Consider the following 22,860-nt stretch of genomic DNA (forward strand, 5'->3'; position numbering starts at 1 on the left):
ACTGCAGCTGTATCTAGTTGATGGAAGAGAAGGTTATAGAGTGATACGGCCATAATGTATAATCATCCTTCCAAGAAGAAATGAGTAGGTGTTAGAAATATTTTTAATTTGGCAGGAAAAAAGATAACCAAAGGCTGAAAGTTAAACCTGATAAAAGATTAGGTATTTAGTTTGAAGAAGCAGCATAATAAACCTAGCAGCATTAGCTAGAAAAGGTTTTACACACAAAAATTTCTTTCTCCCTTTGATCTGCTAGAGTCTGGGATTGCAGGCTAAACATTTTCTGATCAAAAGAAGAGTGGAGTCAGTAACTGGTTGATAGTATGTGGATGGCTTATTAATTTTATTGGTAGAGTGGACAAGTTTTTTTATGCTATTTATTTGGGTAATCTGTTGTTTTACGTAAAGTCAAGTCCTAAACACTCAGAATTCAATAAGTGATTTTCTGTCAGAAAATTCTATCATCCATGTTCTTCCTCTGTTAAAACATACCAAAACACAGATACATATACTCTTTGATACCATCAAGCAGTGGTCTCCAAAGTGGTATGTGTGCACCCCAGGGGCTGTGCAAAACAGTCCATTGAGGTGCAGGAAGAAAATACTTTTTGTAAATAAAGACATTTTAAAGGAAAATTATTAAAAAAAAAAATTCATCCATCATCCTTCTTCAATATCTATTTGTGTGTATGTTGTCTAACATATGTAATGTGTTAGTAGAATAGTACCTGTATACAATTTGTAGATAAATACATATACAAGCATGCTCAAAAATGTTTTATTAATAGGGGTGCACCATGAAAAAGGTTTGGAGACTACTGCCTTAGAGTAAAGCGAGACATCAAATCAACGTGGTAATCCTAACCTTCAGAGCGATTGCTGTGGCCATTTTCTGATGACATCTTTTCAAATATTGCTCTCCCTCTTTTCACACTAGACTCCTTCAGAGAAATGACAGAATGGCTGCCAGGCTGACTCTTCGATGTTGATGAAAGTGATCTTCTCTCACTTTCTGTTTCCTGTTAGAAGACATCAAGAGGATGTGTGTTAAAAGCTATTGGTAGGAAACAGATGTGTGTTTTGGGGGGAGAAGAATTTATGAAGAGGCAGCAGATTAGAAGGGGATGCTGTTTTGGGGGAGATGATCTCCAGAATGCCATGGTCTAAATTTCTGTAGCACTGCAGGTTGCGGATTCATGTGTGCTGCCCAGTTTACAGTTGAACAGACAATGATGCTTGGCAGTTTTCTTTTGCCATTTCTTGCATGTGGTTTCTTCCACAAGAGAAGAGTGATGGTAAGGATCACAACAAAAAATACCAGTTTCTCATTTGAACACTATTTGTACATAGAAAAGTTGATGGAGGAAATTGGGTTAATTTAATTTACTGATATGTAAGAGTATGTAAAAACAAGGAATGATGGTTTGGAGACCAGATGTACATAGGCATTTGTATTTCAGAAATTTGATTTTCAATTCTGCTGTGACCTATCGACTGAATTTAGCTTATCACAATAGTGGGTCAATGTTCCATACAGATAGTTTACACAATATCATTAGTATCTCATCATCACACTGTGGCCTCAGCCCTTTGAGGCAAAATGAGTAAATTATTGCTAAGCAAGACTCTAATTTAGTGTTGAAGCTGGTGTTCTGGGGTGCTTCTCCATCCTTCCATGCAATACACTACTCGGCATGGGGTTGGACACAATGGCTGTAAAATCTCAACTACAGCTCTTAATAATATTAAGTAAATAACTGAAACAACCAGAGTAGCAAAAATATGCTTTTTTTGCAAGGGAATAACGTGAAAGGTCCATTGTGTGTCCACTTCTGCTGTCCCTGTAAAAGAGGTGGCGATATCCAAAAAGAGGTTGGGTAGGTGGTTGGTCTGGTGACTGCATAAATCTCCCCAGCAAGGTTTTGCAGAACTTACTTGCTAGAGCCCTTAATTGCTTAAATGGCATATGTTTTCAAAATGTACTGCCTTCATTAGACTACTTCCTTTTTATTGTTTTCAGACAGCTTTATTACTGTGTAACAGTTTAATGCTACCTTTATATATGATCTCACTGAAGTAACTGCTTTTAGATTTAGATATTATGGATGGTGTGTAAGAAGCAGCAAAATTTGACTCCTGAATTGATTATCCTAGATTGGAGAGTATTTTTCTGTAACTATTTAAAAAAAGAAAAAGAAAAAAAGAAAATATTTTTAATGCAATGCAACTTAATGAATCCTCAAATAGAACTCTTACAAATAAATTAATATAAAATAAATTGTAAAAGCCATTTTCACAGTAACATATAATCAATTACACACTCACCTTGAATTTTACGAAACAGTGAAAAAGCATTGGAAGTATACTTTTAAAATGAGTGCATCATTAGCAATCAAGGACAATTGTGCTTCACCCATCTTTAATAAATTAATGCTTTTCTCATACCTGCTGATAGCTTTTATCTTAAATACATGTTGTACTTAATTTCTTGACCTGTAGTCATTCTTTGCAAGAATATTCCTTCCAGTAGGTGTACAACAGGTTATGACTTGTGGAAACTCGTAATTTTATAACCATCTGTCTACTTCTGTGAGTTATGGCAGCTTTTGCTTGAGATTAGCTGAAAGATTTTTGCATGATGTTTCAGCATTGAAACAAATGACTGATTAGACCATAGAGGCCAAAGATGTTTTATTACCATGAGTATTGTAAATCCCCTTTTTCAGAAAAAATGTCTATGGTATCACTGTATCATGAGTTATCTTGTCGCGTCAGTCCCTCCCAACTGTCACCCCTGCTCCAAAAGAGTACTGCTGCTACTGCTTACATGGAATTGAACTTGAAAGGTGATCTTGAATACAGTGGATAATTTTAGCAGATAGGTCAGGAGGTACAATCAACACACTGGGAAACCTAAACATAGCTAGATTTAAAGGTGGTATAGGGGATCTTAACCAGTACTGTGGGGTTTGTTGCCTTTTATTTAGCAGGTTTACAGGAGATAATTGGTTTAAAACTAAGTTGGATTTTCTTGAATTGCTTTTGCAGCTAGCAGCTTATTTTCCTTAGCTATTATGGCAAGTATTTTTGGAGGGTAGTAGGAAGAGAAAGATTTCTGGAGTGAAGAAAGTAGCTGTCTTTCTGCTCCATGACACTTCCTTATACCCTTCCTCACTAGGGTATCGGATACTTTCAGGTTGTACATCCCATACAGAAATGACACGGTGGCACAGTGCCAGTAAGATAAGCTCTGTGACCAGGCTGGGTTACAATGCAGGCATGACAGTGCAGCAGCACAGGTAGGACAGAGAGCTTGGCCAGGACGTGGGTATGCTGAGAGGAATGAGATACTTACGAGCCAAGGGTATCGGAAAACAGCAGGTGGCTGAAATGAATAGGATGTTTTGTGTGGGACGGGCTGTGACTTCAAACTGCTATTCATTTTGTACCCTTTTTTAGAGTTGGTTATCAGTTACAATTACACCCCAGTATTAATTATGATATTTTGGTTTAAAACAGCTGAAGAGCTGACCATTATGTGTGAAATCTGGTACAGGAAATCTGTGATGCAGAAATGGCTATGCTGAGGAGAAATGAAGGATGTGGGAGGGAGAGGAGAAATGAAAAAATGCAGCTGTGCATGTTGCTCGATCAGCCTGAACATGCCTGTCTCCTAATTCTCCAGTTCTGCAACCAGCCAGTGCCTGGCATAAATGAGAACAGCCTCAGGATCATATTGCCACGGCTTTATGTGTGCTTTTAGTAGTCAACACCAGAGAATCACTTTAATGATGTTCTAACTTCTGCAATATTAGAACAAAGTAAAAAACTCAAAATGTACTGTGTTTTCAACTACTGTTGGCATCTTTGAGAACAAAATCATCATTTTTTTTTTTATTCCTACTACATTTTTCTGTAGTTGCTCTTACTCCTAACATGATAACCAGTAACAGCTAAAAAACTTCAGAATTTACTGTTTCTATAAGAAATTCTTGCAAGCTAGGGACCAATATAAATTTGATTTGCATTTTTATTAACTCTATTAATTTTATTAACTTGTAGCATATTTCTGTAATGTTTTTTCAAATTTTAATGTCTGTAGTAGCTATTCCATTACCTACAAACTTTATGTAAGTTAGTATTTTGGACATTTATTTTAATAGGATTAAAAAAATTAGTGTACATTTTTTGACAATTTTTAATATCAATTACAGGAATATTGGCCATACTTAGGAGATTTTAATGTAAATTCTTTTGTGGAGAGATTTCTGAGATGTTGGCCATTACGGCAGAAGGTATTTTCATTCAGTTTATTTTCTTGTGTTCAGAAAAGTATATGTGTCAGATAAAACTGGAAATCTGGGATAATACTTACAAATTGCTTAGACATAAAATATTACTGTTTGTCTTAGTGTTTGATTTTTCTACCTGCAAACTTGTCTAACACTCAGGTTTTGTTTTGTACTAAGCATTATTCCCATTTTTCAAGACTGCAGTGGGTTTTTTATTCGATATTTTTGTAATTTGAAGATTTCAGTAAACAGTGTCAATTACCAATTCTAGGAATACTCTTTTCAGTTTTATGCCATGGTATTAATTTGTCATCCTAGTCCCGTGAAGCATTTTGTTATAGGCAACTGAATACAATTTACTGTAGCTTCATATTAAGTAGTTTGAGACTGGTGTTTATTGTTCCAAATCTCTTTGTTAATTTGTCTTTTGATTTCCATGTACTGCTGCCTGTAATAATGTACCCAAAAAAGTATAACTATATTTTCCTCTATAATTACTTTATATATACTTTATTAACTCTATAATTACAGGGATTAATTATATATATACTTTATTAACTCTACAATTACAGGGATTATTATATAATCCCTGTACTCGGCACTGGTGAGGCCCCATCTCAAATACTGTGTTCAGTTTTGGGCCCCTCACTACAAGAAGGACATTGAGGTGCTGGATCGTGTCCAGAGAAGGGCAATGAAGCTGGTGAGGGGGCTGGAGCACAAGTCTTATGAGGAGCGGCTGAGGGAACTGGGGTTGTTCAGTCTGGAGAAGAGGAGGCTGAGGGGAGACCTTATCACTCTTTACAACTACCTGAAAGGGGGTTGTGGTGAGGTGGGTGTTGGCCTCTTCTCCCAAGTAACTACTGATAGGATGAGAGGAAATGGCCTGAAGTTGCACTAGGGGAGGTTTAGATTGGATATTAGGAAAAATGTCTTTACTGAAAGAGTGGTCAAGCATTGGCACAGGCTGCCCAGGGAGGTGGTGGAGTCACCATCTCTGGAAGTGTTCAAAAAACGTGTGGATGGGGCGCTTCAGGACATGGTTTAGGGGACACGGTGGCGCTGGATTAATGGTTGGACTTGATGATCTTGAAGGTCCTTTCCAACCTTAGTGATTCTGTGATTACACAGACATTTTGGGGGACTGCTAATATATTTGTCCACAAAATATACTTACACTGTAGTGGATCTATAATTTTAAATACATTAATTCTCTTTTAGTTGTTTCTAGTTAAGTTCTCTTTATTTTCATAGCTAGTTTTAGCTTTTACCACAATGTTCCACAGTTATCCATATTCTTTAAGTCCCTCATATAGTGAGTCCCTATGTAGGTGAATGGTCCATTTAATGGTCTCTGTGAGGGTGGTGCTGTTCTGATATACGGTGATGATGGTCTGGGGCAGAGGAATTGCATGCTTAGCACTGTGCAGAATTTTTTGTCCTAAACAAACCAATTCTATGACCGCGTGCATTCTCTCCTTGTTCCATCCCTTTCTCTATCACATGACAGTCTCCAGATGCCCTAGCCCCGTTCTGCAAACAGCATCCCTGCCTTAGCGGGGCTTCTGAAGGATGATTTTCTTGCACTATTGCTCTAGCTGGCATGCTAGAGCTCAGGTTTATTCTCAGAAAATGATATTTCCTACTGTGAAAAAATTATTAGAAGGTGTTATGATTACCATAAACTCCTTTTAATTGAGATAAATTTAATTTGCTTACTGTTTTATTGGGGTATCTACCCAGATAACCTAATGACAGTGAATGGCAAAGACATCTGCTTAATAAGGATAGAATTAACATAAATGCCACTTACTGAAACAGCACCAAGGTAGTGCCAAGAAATGCCTAATTAGAGGCTAATATATGCAACTCCTGCAAAAGTTTCCAAATGAAAACTAAAAGAAGAATTTTTTCTTCTATCTGATTAATGCAGGGTTCAATTCATGTCAAGCTTTTGTAACTATATGTCTATTCTTGCTGGGAGCAGTTATTCAATTTGGACATAGACTGTAGTTGGAGCACCCTGTTTAAAAGCATTTATTCCATTACATAATTTGTTGAAATCTGTCTATATTTAAGTAACTTTCTATCATGTAGTTGCTTCAGTTTTACATACTGGCTCTGATATGAAATTCTATTTTTGAATGGGCTTCTCAGAAAAAGCTGACACAAGAAGCTATTTTTATGTTCTGATCTCATACTCTAGACATGATGAAAGGAGTAAAGCACTGGAGTGCCTAATTTCAAGGAATATGCAGTCATTACATTTAGAAATACCAACAATAAAGATTCCAATTTCAGTGGCCTACTGAATGACTATGCTTCATTTAGATAGCGGATTTTCCACTTGCTATCCAGTCCTGCACTAATCTGAAAGTCAGTAAGCCAGAACACATAAAGTTTTAAATAGAGGAAAACTATTTACCAAATTACCACTAACTTTTCGGCATACCTTGAACTGCCTGGGATTGGAAGAGGAATTTGCAGTCGGTATATTAAATAGATTGCCAAAAGCTACTATTAATGTTCAAAGTATTTAATCTTTTTTTAAAGGACATCTTTAAGTGTATTGAAATAATGCACTCATCCCCATACCATCATGTCTTAACTACTTTTGTTACATGCGCTATGTAAAGGAAAGGTAGCTACCACAAAGTATTGAATCTTTTTTTAAAGGACATCTTTTAAGTGTATTGAAATAATGTACTCATCCCCATACCATCATGTCTTAACTACTTTTGTTACATGCGCTATGTAAAGGAAAGGTAGCTACCACCTAACTTTCATTTTATTTACGGTCTCCACTAAAAGAATGCCTATTTAAGAAATGACAAAGAGAGGTAGAAGGAATAGGCCTGAAGAGAAAGGGTAAAAGCGTAGGTTGAAAAGAAAATAATAAATCCCTAAATGGATGGTGGATGAGGTAGGAAACAAATGGAGCAGTAGAGTAAGTATTTAGAAATCAAATCTGTTGCTTTAAAAATAGTTACATAAAGTCTTGATCATCAATGCATTTTTATGGCGATTGTAACTTTAAATACTTGAGGGTTTCTATTCAAATAATTGTTCTCAATAGCAATTCAAGCTATACTTAATGTCTAAGCGCTTTGCTGGACTGGCTGTTAACATTTGCTATTGCCTACAAAAAACTGGCATCTCAAATTCCAATTCAAAACAAGAGACTGCTTTGCTGGAGAGTATGCAGAAGTGATTTGAGGTTAATTCCAGTGCTGAACAAGCTGGTAATATCTCCTGTGAATCACTCAATCTCAGTGAAATTAAAAAAAAAAAAAAAAAAAAGAAAAAAGATAAAGCAACATAGTCCTGGCCTGCCTCAAAAAAGCCTTTGGAAATGCCAGCATGAGACAAGTCTGTTTCTGATGTATTTCTCATTTGTAATTAAAAATATGATGGAAAACCATTCTGGTGCAATTTAGAAGCAGGGAGTGCATGGAATCATGTCTACCATCTGCTGGAATGCTGGTGGCATTATTAAGATTGATGACAACCCCCCTAAAGTGACTATTACAGACGAGTGCTAATAACACCTGCTGCATAAAGTCTATGAAGCCAGTAAGTAAACTGTTGAGACAAAGCCACGATTCTCGCTTGATTCTCTGCAATGCGCCACTTCACTAAGACAGAATTTCTCAAGAGGCTTTAAAAAACCCCTATGGCTGCCCGGAACCTGCTCATTCATTTTATCCCTAGACCAGCTCCAGAGATGCTTATCCTTTTCAGCTGCTACAGACAGTTTTAAAATAAGACAGTATTTTCATTTGGAGGAAGGGTATAAAATAACTCTGCTGTATACACGGAACAGAGGCCCTGAAAGGACCTTGTTGTCACCCTGAGAAAGATCTATTTGCAGAATTGACATATCAGAATGGGGCTCTACACTAAGAAAAAGCATTGACGGCCTAAATTCTGCCTTGAAATGCCTATAGATTTCACTCTTAGTTACCAAAATTCCCACTGATTTGACATTTATCACCATAGTAAAATCGATACACGGTCTCTGGTATACTACTTAAAAAGCAATGGCCTAATTCTTTGAGCCACAAAGGGAAATTCTTTTAATTGTTAACAGCGTTTGGCATACATCATATTATTGGGCTGTTCAGACTCTATCCCATGGTAGGCATATCAGTTACATGCAGGTCTTTGTATTATGTCGATTAGAAACTTTGTAGCAGTTTTCACAGTATGATAATAAATATTTGTGCTAAATCAGCAACTGGACAATGGATTAAGTACACAACTATAGGATATACAGTAGCTACAGAAACTTCCTTTCCTACACCAGTGCTGTGCCATGGTCCATCTGTACTGGCATTTCTGGAGGACAAAAATAGTTGTGTGTTTTAGAAGCGTATAAGGAAACTGAGGCCACAGTTAAGTGATTTGACAGTGCCTAAACATGTTTTAATGAGTTTTTTCAAGCATGTGATACTACAGTGACTGAGTAACACCATTTAAAGTAGGCCAGCTACAATATCTGTAAAAAAGTAAATCAAGATAAAATTTATGAAAACTGCAAACTAAAAAACTTGGCAGAAGGAAATCTTACTACAGCTTTTTAAAGCAAATTGAAATAAAATAACATACAAATCAAACAGGATTTATACTAAGTTGGTACTAGAAATCTATATAAATCACTGGCAACACATTACCAGCAAAACATGCAGAATAAGATGTCCAGATCTGAGACAGTTTAATATAAAATATATTAGAAAGAGCAGCAATAAAAGACTGGAGAGGGTACAGGCAGCATAGCTTTGTAACCAGCGTTAGCAGGCTACAATCTTCAGACTTGGTTCAATTAATGGAAACTGTTTTCTAAACTGGTGTGATTAGTAACCAAGAATAATTTCAGTTTTTTTCCCAAAATCATGACCTGTGGCAGCATAAAATGCTATCTTACCACATAGGAGGCACAAATTAAGATTTGAAACGTAGCGAAAATTAAACACAGTAGCTTTTCTCTTCTATCTCCTCTTGCTTTTTTCACTTTTCTATTTACATATATATACAAAACATTTCAATCAAACATGATAGCTTGTCCTTTCTATTTATATAATGATTCCAAAGTAGTTGGAAAAAAGTTTTACCACAACATTTTTTAAAAAAAACCCTTTTGTAAATAATCCTACTGTGTTTTAGCACAATGAAGTTTTATTTAAAGCTTCCACAATAAACTAAGTACCCTGTTTGCACTGCAGTTGTAAAAGGTACGCTGCTGTATACTAAATTCCTGTGTCAGCTCTAAGTTTATACTTTTGTTCTTTATTATCTCATTTCTCTGTTACAATGCATATTTAGGGATGCAATTTTATAACTCTCAGTGTTTTTACCCTTACAGTGGAAATCTAAGAACCATTATTTTATTAGCGCTACTGTTAATTGCAGGTATGGGACTGGAAACAAAATGTTATTTATTTGGGGTTTCATGAGAGCATGTGTGGGCTTGGGTTTTTTGTTTGTTTGTTTCTTGTAAATTCACTGACAATATATGCTTTTCTTTGCACACTCTCTTGCTGAAGTTTACTTAGATTCAGAGGCATATCAGTTTAGACCTCAACATTCTTAAGATATCTCAGTGTGTGTCTCTGCCTTTAAGCAAAACAAAATACTGATTTTGAAAGTGGTGTTTTCTAACATAATCATTTTGTGTCTAGTATTGCTGCAGATATTTACTTTCTTTCTGTTGTCATTTTCCACAGTAATTTGTTATTTCATGATTTTTGTAATTATTTTAAATAGCTGGTTATTATTAGAGGTGTGTTGTGGTGTGGAACAGAAAACAAAAATAACAGCAGAAACAAAAGCACTAAGAGAGCGGGGAAGGATATGACTTGCAAAATGACTTAATAAGACTAAAATGACTTAGCAAGCACTCTGTTTTAGCTGCACATCTTGACATACACCAATCTTCTCCCTCGACCCTCCGCTTTGTTTCCTTCCAAAATATTGCCTAGCTTCTAAGATTTGATGATTTTCCAGTAATACTGAGCATGCTAGTTCCCAGAGTCCACTGATACCACTTTAGAAGTGGGACAGAAAAAGCATTTTCCTTCAGTTGTTCAAGCAACTGAGGCAGATCGCTCTCTTAGTAAGAGTTCAAACTAGTTGACACATTTTAAAGTCTTAAATGTGTTTATTACCATTAAACATATACTAATCTTAAAAAATTAAACATATGGTTTACTCTCTGATATTGCTTCTAAAAACTACAGTAAGCAATATCTGTTCAAGTGCACCAAATTTTTCATTTATTCAGTAATGATACAGAAAGTTCACTTGATGTGCCCTACGTCGTTTGCTCTGCACGTCACCAGAGAGATACATGCTGGGAACTTTTGGTGAAGTCTACAGCACTCCTGAAGTTAAAATTCCTTGTAAACTTTTTCTCAGTGAGCTAAATTAAGATTTACACCACTGCTTTTTTTTTTTTAATGCAGCGTTTGTATGGGCTTGACTAATTATCTTAAGCAAAGGCTTTTTTATCTGATATTTATGGCGTATTTTTAAATTAGTTTTCTCCCCGCAATACTACTACCTGTAACAGCTAGTAAAATTTTGTATTATCAGCATTCCATATTTTTAAGAAATAGCATTTTCTTTGGTAATATACTGGGCTGATGTTTGAAAACGAGTAATAAGATAAAATGAAGCAGATATTCTACAATGCAAGATTAACAATGAGTGTGTAAAGAGGGTATTATGTAAGAGATGTAGCTACAGAGGATTCAAAATGAGCTATAAATAATGGAGGCTCTGAGGCAGTGGACATAACTACAGAGATTCTCGAAACTAGTATCACTAGACCATTTTCATACCCATAGCCCAGCAATGCTATTTATTATCTGTGACAGAACTTCATATAAACAGCTTCAGAGAAAGACAATGCATAGCTTGAGCACTCCTGGGTATACAAAGTTCACAAATTGCCTAATCCTGAGTAACATCTACTATTCCAGTCTCATTAATCAAGTCTTATAGTTGAAATAAACGTATCATCGCACCATGACATGGCAGAGAGAAAAAAGAAACAGGGTTAATGTATGGCAATAGTATTTTCTTTTCATTTTTCTTCCCCATTTCCTAAATGCCTAGAGTTTGCTCAGCTTTAAGATAACATGCTAGGCAGCAAATGTCTAAAAACGGATCTCATCTTTACAGAACTTTTTTTTGAAAGAGACAACTGAGCAAAAAGAAGAGCTGACAAAAGGGAGAAGACACAGAGCTAAAGGAGCACAAACAGAAGCACACACGAGAGATCTTGTTTGTGAGAAAAATCCCTGAAGGGAGTCTTGAAGGATGACAGCTGACGTAAAGTGTATTTAGCAGGTCATTTGTACCTTCTGTACTATAACGGCCCACATTGGCGTCTACCATATACTGGTATTACCTGTGCCTTGGACATATAAAGATGGAAAGTATTCTATGCTGTACTTCCCATTGAAAACCCAGGAATTGTTCTGCTTTCATGAAGATCCAGAATAATAGCATGAAACTCCTGAGTATGGTTATTTTGGATGCATTTATTTCAACCTCAGGGAAACAACTTCAGAAAACATGATGAGTCTACTTCTTTTTTCTACTAGATACTGTCAGAGAATAACAGAATTGTTAGCATTTTTTTATAACAAATGTTATACAGGTTGGAGGAAAGATAACAGGAATAGACATATTGGGTATTTCAGTTTACATACTTAATAGCCTGTTGAAATAGCCAGTAATTGTGTTTTAGTGCAGGTGCTTATTTGATTGTTAACTTGAAATTGTTGACTTGACATATTATCCATTGTACTCTGCAACAGCAACTAATGTCTCTTTCAGTCCTGTTTAATTTATGGATCTGCTCTCCCCTGCATACCATGACCTGTGGATTTCTGAAACTTAGGTCACAAGCTTATTTCTTTCATAATCAACTTAACCCCTTGATTTGTTTCCCTGCAAGTGCTGTTTCCCAAAACATGCTAGTAATGGACATTTACTTCCTATCTTTCTCCATCACTTTCATGCTTCAAGAATTGATTAAGATGCTACAGGCTGGTATGCATACCACGACCTGTGGATTTCTGAAACAGGTCACAAGCTTATTTCTTTCATAATCAACTTAACCCCTTGATTTGTTTCCCTGCAAGTGCTGTTTCCCAAAACATGCTAGTAATGGACATTTACTTCCTATCTTTCTCCATCACTTTCATGCTTCAAGAATTGATTAAGATGCTACAGGCTGGTAAATTGTTCCAAGTACCAGACAGAATGACAGTGAATATGTTCTAAAATGTGTTGGTTTTTGCCACAAGTGACAAATACTTAAGAAGTTGTTACTTAGGATAAGAAGTACTGTCTATAAAATATTGCAAAATAAGATTAAACTAAATGTGGAGATGAAGTTAAAGAACATGTTATGAAATGAAACAAATTATTCCAAACATCATTTTCTGGCCACTGACTGTGGAAAGGAGCTGTGCCTTCCAAGTGCTTTATGGTCAGTTTCCCACAGAGGTTATCAAGCTCTGATGCTGCTGGCTAATAGGTTGGAAACCATACAACAAAAATAGACTTGGGTAAAGCAACGTATTTACTGGCTTATGTGCCTGGAAAGAGAAGAGGTAATTTTTCTGATGACCCAGAAAGCACAATTCTTCACCCTCAAGATCAAACTGTACAAAACTCAATGGACATCACATGCAACTTCTCTCTGTAGATTTTAAAATGTTAAAGATTATTTCTAATTTCTAATTCCAATTTCTGGGTCATTTCTAAGCGATCATATCTTTACAGAAGAACACTTTCATGACTTTTGGGTGTGTGCGTGCCTTCCCTAAGAACCCGCAAGGGACATTTTCCTCATTTATCTATTCTCTTGGTGTGCTTATTTAATATTACAAGTCAGATTAGAGATAGCATCTGCATGTGGAAGGCAGAGCTTCTCTGCTTTTCTCTGCCTTCTGGAGACTTGAGCCAAAGACTAGTCAGTCTGCCATAATCCTAAATTTACAAGAAGGTAATTTCTGCTACATTAGGCCCTAAAGAAATAGTACAAATATCAAATCTCCTATCTGTTCAGAATAAAATTAACAGCTTAAAAAAATGAAGTTAGTCAGGTTCTTTCAAATTTAATTCCTTCTTGTAGCCAACACATCTTACAGTGCACTGTGAAAAATTTAAAAAAGAAAAAAAAGTCACCATCCCCTAAATCCTCCCCAAAAACAAGAAGGGAGAGCAAAACGAGGCAACATTGTATTTCTTTCCATACACCTTAGTGTTCTTTCATTAGTGCCATTTTCAATGTTGCATATAGAAACATACATAGACACTTCTATTCTATAACTACAAATAGCCTTATATTACAGCATTAGCACTTTGAAAGAAAAACTCAACCTGATGCTTTTAGTTCTTGCAGTTTTCCTGAAGTGAATGAGATTCTCCTCCATTTACTCAATTTCCAGATTAAAGGCTCAGCTCTAGAACTTCAGTTACGATGAAATAAAATAATATTTCTCCTTAACTTCACTGGCCTTTACTGAAAGAACTAAAGGCAAACCAACATCTTATCTGCAGTGATACAGGTAGAAGTCATGCAAATATCTCAAAAACTGTCAGAAGCCCTGTATTATTAAAAAGTCTTTTTGGCTATGCACTTTTCTCATTTTCTGGACTTTCACAATATCTGTTAAACTGCTCTGTATACATGCAACTTTTTAGGGTTGTCTGTTACTGTGTAATGATAGAAGTATGATTGTGTTCAACAGCATAAAAAAAAATTTGGACTTATTCTTGTAGAGAAAGTGTGCTTTGTGTTTTTTAAATACTTCTATTTAAATACTTCACTGTTCCAGAAAGAACTTTCAGATTTTTATACTGCCTTCCTCGGGAAGTCAGTCATCCTGGGAAGTAGCCTTTGATGCACTGTCAAACTCATTTTTTCTGTTGGCTAACTACTCCACAAAAGACTTGACTCATCTTAACAGATGAAAAATGTCTCTTTAAATTAAAAATACAACAGCCAAAACCCAGGCAAAAGGTCTTTTTAAGAGGGGGCAGAAAGAACATAGGGAATAGAGCCAAACAATAATCAGAAAAAAATGAGACTCACAACTGAAATCATTGCAATTTGTTGAGGACAAGTGATCCTAAAAATAAACCACCCTCATCCACAGCACAACACATGATGAATCTTCGTGGATTCTGAATAAGCAGTACGCAACAAGAACACTGCAAAGCAAAAACCTATCTATTAAATCTCAGCACAAAGGAGACTTCCTTTGCAATGTTTAGTTGAGGGCATATGACTATAGTCCATCCCATCCTGTTCCTTATAAAAATGCAACCAACCTGCTCAACAGTACTTTATATTTGAATGAGATTAAATCCAAATTTAATTTCTTATAAGGAACTGGTGACACACAAATTTCAATTTTCCAACTGATCTGTCCTACTTTTTTCCTAGCAAGTTTCCTCATTGCTGTAGCTCAACCACTAACATCTCTAGCTGTGAGAAGTGGATGATTCAACCCTTTTAAGGTGAGATCCTATTACATATTGTTTCCTCTGCTGTACACACCTCCAAGTAAAGCACAAAAAAATCTGAATTGAGGGCAGAAGAATAAAAGAGTCCTCAAGATTTTGTTAAAGGAAAATATTATAACTTGTTATTTGGAAAACATTCAAATATTTGGCCTAAGCATAGTTACTTAATTAGGCAACTAACAAAACTGGTGGCATGGGCCACTAGAGAAACTAGGTAAAGAGGAATGGTGGAGAAGAAGGTCTGAAATGTTGTCACAAGTACGAAGCGTTTGTGCTGATTTAAAATCCAGTTTTGCCTAACACCTTGAGGAAGGCAGATGCACTCCCCTGAAAATAGTTACTTCTGGGTGTATATACAACAAAAGTGTAACGGTGTAACTACCACAGAGAAAATAGCTCACCAGAACTGAAGGTTATTCACAGGGATGGAATGTGAATCACCGCCAATTCACTGATTAAACAGGAAGGAACAGCAGTACTCTATAGAAGACCTTTATATATCTATCTATCTATCTATCTATCTATCTATCTATCTATGTACACACACATACACACACTGTACTTGCAGTAGTTCATGGGACTGTTTGTGAACAAAGAATCTTTGGAAGGCTCCATTCCCACCATTGGAACAGCTGCTTTCCCAGGCGTAAAACATCGTAGAGTCAGTGAGAACTCTGTCAACATGTCCAGTTTCTTGAAAGGCAAAAATTTAATACATCTTCCAAACTGTGAAAAGCCAGTCCAGTTCAGAGATGAGTTAAATAAGAATAACTGAAGTGGGAGGAGGATTGTTTCTTCAGATGATTTGTAAGGTACCTGTAAAGAGCTGATATAGTTACTGAGAAAGTGAAAGCACAGAAGAAAAGTTTTCCTTTAAGGAAAAAAAGAATATGAATTTTTACCAAAACCTGTTCTTCATGATCTGCAATTCAAGTCCCATAGACAATGTGGCCTTTCCTTGTTGTGGAATCTGTTGCTGTTAGAAAAAAGTTAATGAAATCAAAATGCATTGTGTCACAAAAAGAATGCACTAAGAAAGACTTGAAGCCAAAATCCAGAAGGCTGACCATGCAGCACTCCCTTCAATATCAAGCTTTTCAGCAAGGGTAGTTGTTTGGCCATCCCATGCACTCCGCACTATTGACTTTCTTTCATCCATAACAAAAATACAAATGATGCAAGTGCTAACAGGGTACAAAACTCACCTACAGTTTTTGTGGCGTTTCTGTTCATTTCTGCATTACATGCCTTTGCTAAATTAATATAAATGTTTCTGTGAGTGTTAAGGGAAAAAAGATGCTGCTTGTTTAAACAATTTTAATGAAGGTCTAACCTTTTACATTAAACATCTGTTCCCTTCATTTATTTTCTGGCAGCAGTTCATATGTTTTCTGCAAAGGACACAGTATAATGAACATATACCAGATTATTTAAATGAATGGTTTTAATGAGTTCTTTGAATAGGTTTCGCTAAAAAGTAAGCATGAAATTACTTTCTCAGTTGGGATGCTTTAGCATATTTTAAGAAAACCATACATAATCACTTTCCAACAAACATAGGCCTTAGTTGCTTTAACATTCCAATGCCTTTGAGTGCTAATAAACTAAAGGAGTTGTTTCATGGGAGTAATAAGTCAGTACAGTAAATTGATGTTTTAATGTATTGTTACTCCCCAAGAAATTTGTTTTTTCCTATAGGAAAGGGGAAAATGCTTTTCATTTTATCAGAATGGGATGTAAGTTTCTAAATAATGGAAAGATATGGACAGGCCTGATACTATAGGCTTTCATTAAAAGGCTCCAGCAACAGACTTGATTATTAACTTATTAATACTCCTAAGAAGGAACTGCATCCAAGTTCCACTTGAATAAACTCAGGCAAAAGTTATTTGACTTCACCAAGTGATTTAGTTTCAAAATTATTAAACTTTGTCCCTGACTCTACTTATGCTTTTTTGTATTCTCTTATTGCAATATGAAGTGTTAATTCCATTCAAATAATTAGAATTGAGCATAGTTCACCATGTAGCCACCAGGAAGAAAAATATGCCAAAAGTCTAAATACATTTGCAGCTGCCTATAATAATGTCATTCACTTTTGAACCAGCAGAGGGTTCTTTACACGATTGGTCAGATGGTTTAGAAGTTACATTTAACATTATTTAATTGCCCTGATTTGTCTCTATTGATTTTGTAGGTGTACAAATAGCAGCACTGCAATGGAAATGCAACCTGAATGCGAAGTTTTAGAATTTTTTTATCAGTGGTATTTTGCCTTCTTAGAACAAAATCTATTTTTCCTATGGAATAATGTAATAAGGTGGGCCCTGGTCTTGAAAGTCAGATCAGGTAAGAGACAGTCTATTTAAGCAGGGTTACAACAGTTGGCAATCTTTTTCTGAGCATAAGGCTAATAAGCATGTTCATTTATGCATTGGGTAACTATAATATAGACAGCTGGCAGTGAGCCTAAAAAGACATTTTGGTTAAATTTTTAAAAATTTCACTATGATTTCTATGGCCTTGACTTTAGCTTTATATATAGCCATTTCTAACTTTGTTCTAAGCTTCTCTATTGCTTCTGGGTGAAACCACTACAAAAATGCACGGAAAATGAATCAGCACATTCCTCATCCTTCACTCCCTCTGCCCATGGAAATATACTATGGCTGAAAGAGATCGAATCTTAAGCAATCAGTTCGCTAAAACCTTTGCATAGCCTTGCATTACATTGTGATATATTCTCTTATCACTGATGACTTCATAGAACTATAGTCAAAATATAACTTCTGAAAGCATATTAAACTGCTGTTGTTTTTCATGACAGGTATCTTACCTCATGGTGTAATATTAATTACTAAAATACTTAACATTCATCAATATTAATAAATGCCTTTGTCACTTCTAACATCTAGGGTCCTTATCATTAACCAGATACGCATCAGATGCTTAATATGCACGTTTAAATACCTCCAGTATATTAATGTAAAACATGATACAAAGTCCAGGCTTTATACATGGAAAGCCTGAGACTGCTGTGGATCACGTTTATCTCACATCATTTTATTTTTTCATGCTTATTCACTGTTACCAGTGGAGGAATCAGCAATTTCTACATAATTTTTGTTCAATTAGATCTTGGACATAGATATTGATGCCACTGTTAGCACCAGCATCAGTTTGGCTCCAACTTTTCATATTACTGAAATAATCTGTCCTTTCCCAGAACTCTTATGCCTATGGTGTTCACACATTTTTGAAACCTTGTAGGTCCTGCTTTTGGTCTGTGTCGCCAAAGTTTGCCTAAGTTTAAGTATCTATATTCCTTCAGCATCAGAAATCCGTGGTATGAATGTCTACATTTTTTGTAGACTTACTTTCAGATTTTTCTTTTTAAGTAAAAATGTTGAAGTAATGCTTACATTGTGAAAGTCTTCTATGATGCAGGTTCCATTTTTCTACTTTTCGTATTGATTGTGTCTTGGAAACCTCAAGATGTTTTACAATGCTGGGGAAACAAATCCTCAAAGGAAATATAAGGCTTATTTCCTAAGACAGCTACCTGAACAGGATAACAGAATTAAAGCTTTTCCACTTGAATTCTGAAAAAAGGGCCTGTTCCTCACGCTAACAAACCCTAACAAAGTAATATTTACTTGGTGTAACAGTTCTGAGACTGGGAGTAACAAGTTCTTTTATTTTCTTGGTAATTATTGCTTAGATAAAGATCTGCAATCCTGTCAAGTGAAGAATGCTGTTTAAGTCCAAAAACTTATTTTTTTTCACTCAGTAAGGAGCTATTTGCAATAAGAACCAATTTGCTCCTAAGAATGATCATGTCTGCAATACTGAATGTACTACTTTGTAGTTGGAAAAAAAGTTTCTTTTGCTATTATTTAAGAATGACTAAGATCAACCAAGAAGGTTTCCACCTTAAAATCCTTTGAGTATGCCACTTAACAGCAGTCTATGACTATTTTATGTGGTCCTTAAAGTGCTTGATAGTCCCATAAAATTTTAACCTTTATTTTATTGGTAACTGCTACTTTTTGTGTTATATATCTAAAGCCAGTGAAAAGATTTTTCATTAATCACATGAGTTTTTATTTTATTTTTCACATAAAAAAGCTTTCTAATATCTTAATAGCAGGATTTTGTGTATGAAGTACGTCACGTTCAGCATGCATTCTTCTGCACTCTAGCTTCTGGACTAGAAAGCCATGTTTAAATCACTCTGGGCATTAAAATTAAATGGGTAAATGACTGACTACATGGACTGGCAGGGTTATCCTGCAGTGGTTAGAAGGCAGTAGAACACAGAGTTGTGACATCAAGTTTTAGTATATCTTTGCTTGAGAAGCAGGGTAAAAATTATTGAAAGGGTTTTTTTTTATTTATTTATGTATTTTTTTTAACCTGATAACTGAAGGAGACGTGAGCAATTACAGTGTGGAAGGTATAAAATATTCCATCAGCAACCAAAACCTGCAGGGACGTTTTAGTTTTCATGCAGAAGAGGTAAAGCATGGTAAAAGACTTTTCAGGCACAAAACTGAATGAAGTTGCCCTAATTAAGATTACTAATAACCTTTTCATTATCCTATACTTCTCTGAAGCATTTTTTAAGCTTCAAACAAGCCTAGCTTCTTCTCAGATGGTACAAAGAAATCACAGGCATTTCTCAGACAAAAATCTGATGACAAATAAAAGTTGCAATTTGTCCAGACCTGTCATGTTATGCTAGTGAAAGCCAATGGGTGAAGTGACAGCAGGTTGCTCAGTTGAAAGGGAGTCAATGCTGTTCTACAAAGAAGCAATTGCTTCAGAGAGTTTTAGTGTGTTTGCAAATAGTTTCATTTGGGAATTCTTCTCTCTTCTTCCCCCTCTAAAAAGCACAGTTGCACACTAACTTACCTGACAGGTTGGCAGATAGCACCAGTCAGCAACCATTAAAATGATGCAGACCAACACCATTACGGAATAAGGAAAGCTATTGTTCTGGTTTTGGCACAACAGCTGTAGAACACTAAGTGTTAACATACTGATCCAAAGGAGCTGTGGCTGGCACTGCCCATCGCTGGTGGGGTACGGGAGAGGGGCAGTGTGAGGCTGGGGAGACCGCCCTGCAGCCCTGGGGCCCATCTCCATTCCCTCAAGATGACTGCCCAGCCCAGGCACTTACCTTCTTGCCACCCAGGGCCTCAAAGTGGCTCCGCAGCTCCTCCACAGTGATGGGGAAGTGCTCGGTCTGCTGAGGGCCACCTAGAGTCTCCTCCTTCAACACATCTGCCCTCCTGCTGTCTGCCGGCACTTTCTCCGCGGTGCTGCTGCAGCTGATCTTACCCGGCACCAGGGACTGCGGGGCTGGCGAGCACCAGAGTGTTGGGCCAGGTCTTGTAGCACTGCTGGACTCCCATCTCTGCTTGAGGAGCTCCACGGAGCCCTTCTGCAGGGGAAAGTCTGCCAGCTCCAGCGTGCCCTGCCAATGCAACATGTACCTGGGGTCAGAGACCAGCAGCACTGTGCTGGCAGAGGCCACTGTGGGGCAGCTTGAGAGCCCTTGCAGGTCACAGGACAGGAGAGGGCACAAGCTGGCAACCGGGACAGAAGCCACTTCCCAGTGGAAAGTGAGATCCAGTAAGACCAGATCCAGTAAGTCAGTGAAAGGGTTCAGAGTGTTCATACAGGAGGAATATGTTAAAGAGTGAATCAAGGGTGGTGTCCAGATATTTTATTCTTAAGCTTGCCAGCAGAATTGCTGTCTATCATGAATGGAAAAGCAGCAAGCACGCAGTTAGGGAGAATTTCAAACAAAGTGGGACTAATGAATGAGTGCCTGGTAATCAGTGTGTGCTGCAGTGAAAGGTGTGACAGGTGACTGCTGGTTTCTTGTAGATTTGATACAGCTGTCAGTATTGTAGCGTGAGAGTGTGTTTTAGTGCAGCCAGGAGACAAAAGGGCTACTGCATTAGCTGTGAGAGTACTTGGATAGTCTGGAAACACATCCCAGTACGGTGCTTCTAATTGCACCATAGCTCTTCTGGTAGGTAAATAACTAAGTGCTGATACCAGATCTTTCTGATCAGTTGACTGTGCTCTCACAAAGGCTTATTCCATCTTTCTTACAGTACGCTTGGGAAGGAAAATTGCCATTCTATCATTTTGCACCAGATGCTGAAATCTGCTACCCATTTTCTGAAATCAGCTCCCAAGAGGTTTTTCTGCCCTGTAGCAAATACTCAAATGTAAGTTTTCCTCTCTCATTCAAAATGGGTTTGAGTAGAAAGAAATGCATTTAAAACGGTAAAGAGAAAGAAATCTTAACAAGAACTGAGACCAAATTACTAGTTAAAATCTCCATTTGTTAGCCCCTCCTTTCTTAGCAAGAGTTTGTTATGTATCTAACTGGGGGTTTTTGGTCAATTTTGATTAGTGAGAATTAGTGTGGTCTGCAATGTTTTGCTTAGGAGGAAAAAACACAGGAGAAGCACTGGGTATTTGGTGTACTCCAAGAATATTTTTAAAAGGAAACTCAAGATGCATCTTCCTTGAACAGAATAGGAAAGAGTTTCTTGGCTTACAGCTTTCACCTTCTTTCCAATCAGAAATAGGCCCAAGACTTGTCTCTCCTTTAGCTTTTTGGCAGTAGTAGGTTGTGACTATGTCTAACGTCCTGCTAGTTCCGCTTGACTGATGCAAGCTGTATCTCACACTCTCCCCTTCCTTCCCCTACTACATGTGGGTGTTCTTAAGCTGTCTGGTTCCATCAAAGATACTAAATGGGTCTGACTTTTAAACCAAAATGAAGAGCAGCTGTTAAATTCACCAGTTGCAAGAATGTTCAACCTAACTCGTAGCTGTATGATAGAAATACTCCTGATTGATGCTTGCATCTAAGGATTGACTGAAGACTGTGAAGCACGCTTTTCCTAATTCAGGTGAGTGTGCTTATGCAATATCCACATTTCTCCTATGTTTTGCTTCATTGCTCGTGGGTTCTTTTGTTGGTTTCAGTGGTTTTCAGAGTAGGTGGTGCACCGTCATTCCAAAAAAGTCTGGAGTTTGTCTCCTTCCTCCTCCTTCCTTCCCATTGCACTAAATCCCTGCTCAATAACAGTCAGATAAGAGCCCATAAAAATGAACAACATACTTTAAAAAAATTATCAATGTGATAGTATAAAGGTATCAACCAGGTTAAAGCTCTGCAGGGAGCATTGCCCTCTCATTTTCCTTGGTTTGGGAGACTCAGGTGTGCTTCTGTGGCTAAGTGATTCATTGGAGAGAGGAAGATTGCAGTACCAAACAAATTGTTGGCTAGTGAGCAGTCGTTCTGACAGAAATTGATGCTGGAATTTTTGTGAAGGAACTACCTAAAGTGCTATATAAAGGTCTTCAAAAGGAGGTCTTTGTGAATGCTGCCTATAAACCTGTTGCATGAATGTGTGCGTTTTATGAGGCCAGTGATAGTACAGCATTCAAACACTGGAATCAAACAGCAGGTTTTACTTTTTTCATGTTTCTGCTCTGCAATCTTTTGGATCTTTCTCCCACTGATTTTGTAAGAGGCCTAGCATAATTCTTCATTGCATGCTGATAAATGTATAATTTTCCTGAGCAAAAAGCTATAGGAAGGCCTGTAGATTTTGTAGCCTTGTGCATTGCAGATATCCAGTAAATTTCAGGGTTTCTTTTTTACACCTGAAGTTGTTGATAAATCTGTCTTCACAGTAGGATCATTGAAATGGTATTTTTCTTACTGTCCTGTAAATGAGATAAGCCCTCTTCTACTGTTTACAGACTATTTATTCAGTTGGTAGTGAATATATTCATGCAAGTAATTAAAAGAGCTCTTGAGAAAAACTATTATCAGTTCTGCTGTATATTCCTTTTCCAAAATGGGTACTTGCATTTTCATCATATTCTTGCTATCTTAAATGTTTCTTACATGTAAACTCTTTCATTTGTTCACTAGCAAACAAGTAAATAGAAATTGTAAAAATAGTAAACTGATACAGTTTATTTG

The 22,860-nt window shown here is 36.8% G+C and overlaps 1 protein-coding gene across 1 annotated transcript in view; it reads right to left on the bottom strand.

Annotated features, from left to right (window-relative positions):
* Positions 1 to 20,520, bottom strand: part of XIRP2 (xin actin-binding repeat containing 2) — a 45,474-nt gene extending 24,954 nt beyond the window's left edge. Inside the window, exons 1-2 of the mRNA XM_010287640.1 lie at positions 20,020 to 20,520; positions 866 to 1,019 (exon numbers count right to left, since the gene is read on the bottom strand). Coding sequence (XP_010285942.1) covers positions 866 to 1,019; positions 20,020 to 20,520 — 655 coding nt within the window. The remainder of the gene's footprint in view (positions 1 to 865; positions 1,020 to 20,019) is intronic.
* Positions 20,521 to 22,860: the final 2,340 nt, after the last annotated feature.

The sequence above is a fragment of the Phaethon lepturus genome, unplaced genomic scaffold, assembly GCF_000687285.1.
Source record: "Phaethon lepturus isolate BGI_N335 unplaced genomic scaffold, ASM68728v1 scaffold6435, whole genome shotgun sequence".
Taxonomy (NCBI): Eukaryota; Metazoa; Chordata; class Aves; order Phaethontiformes; family Phaethontidae; genus Phaethon; species Phaethon lepturus.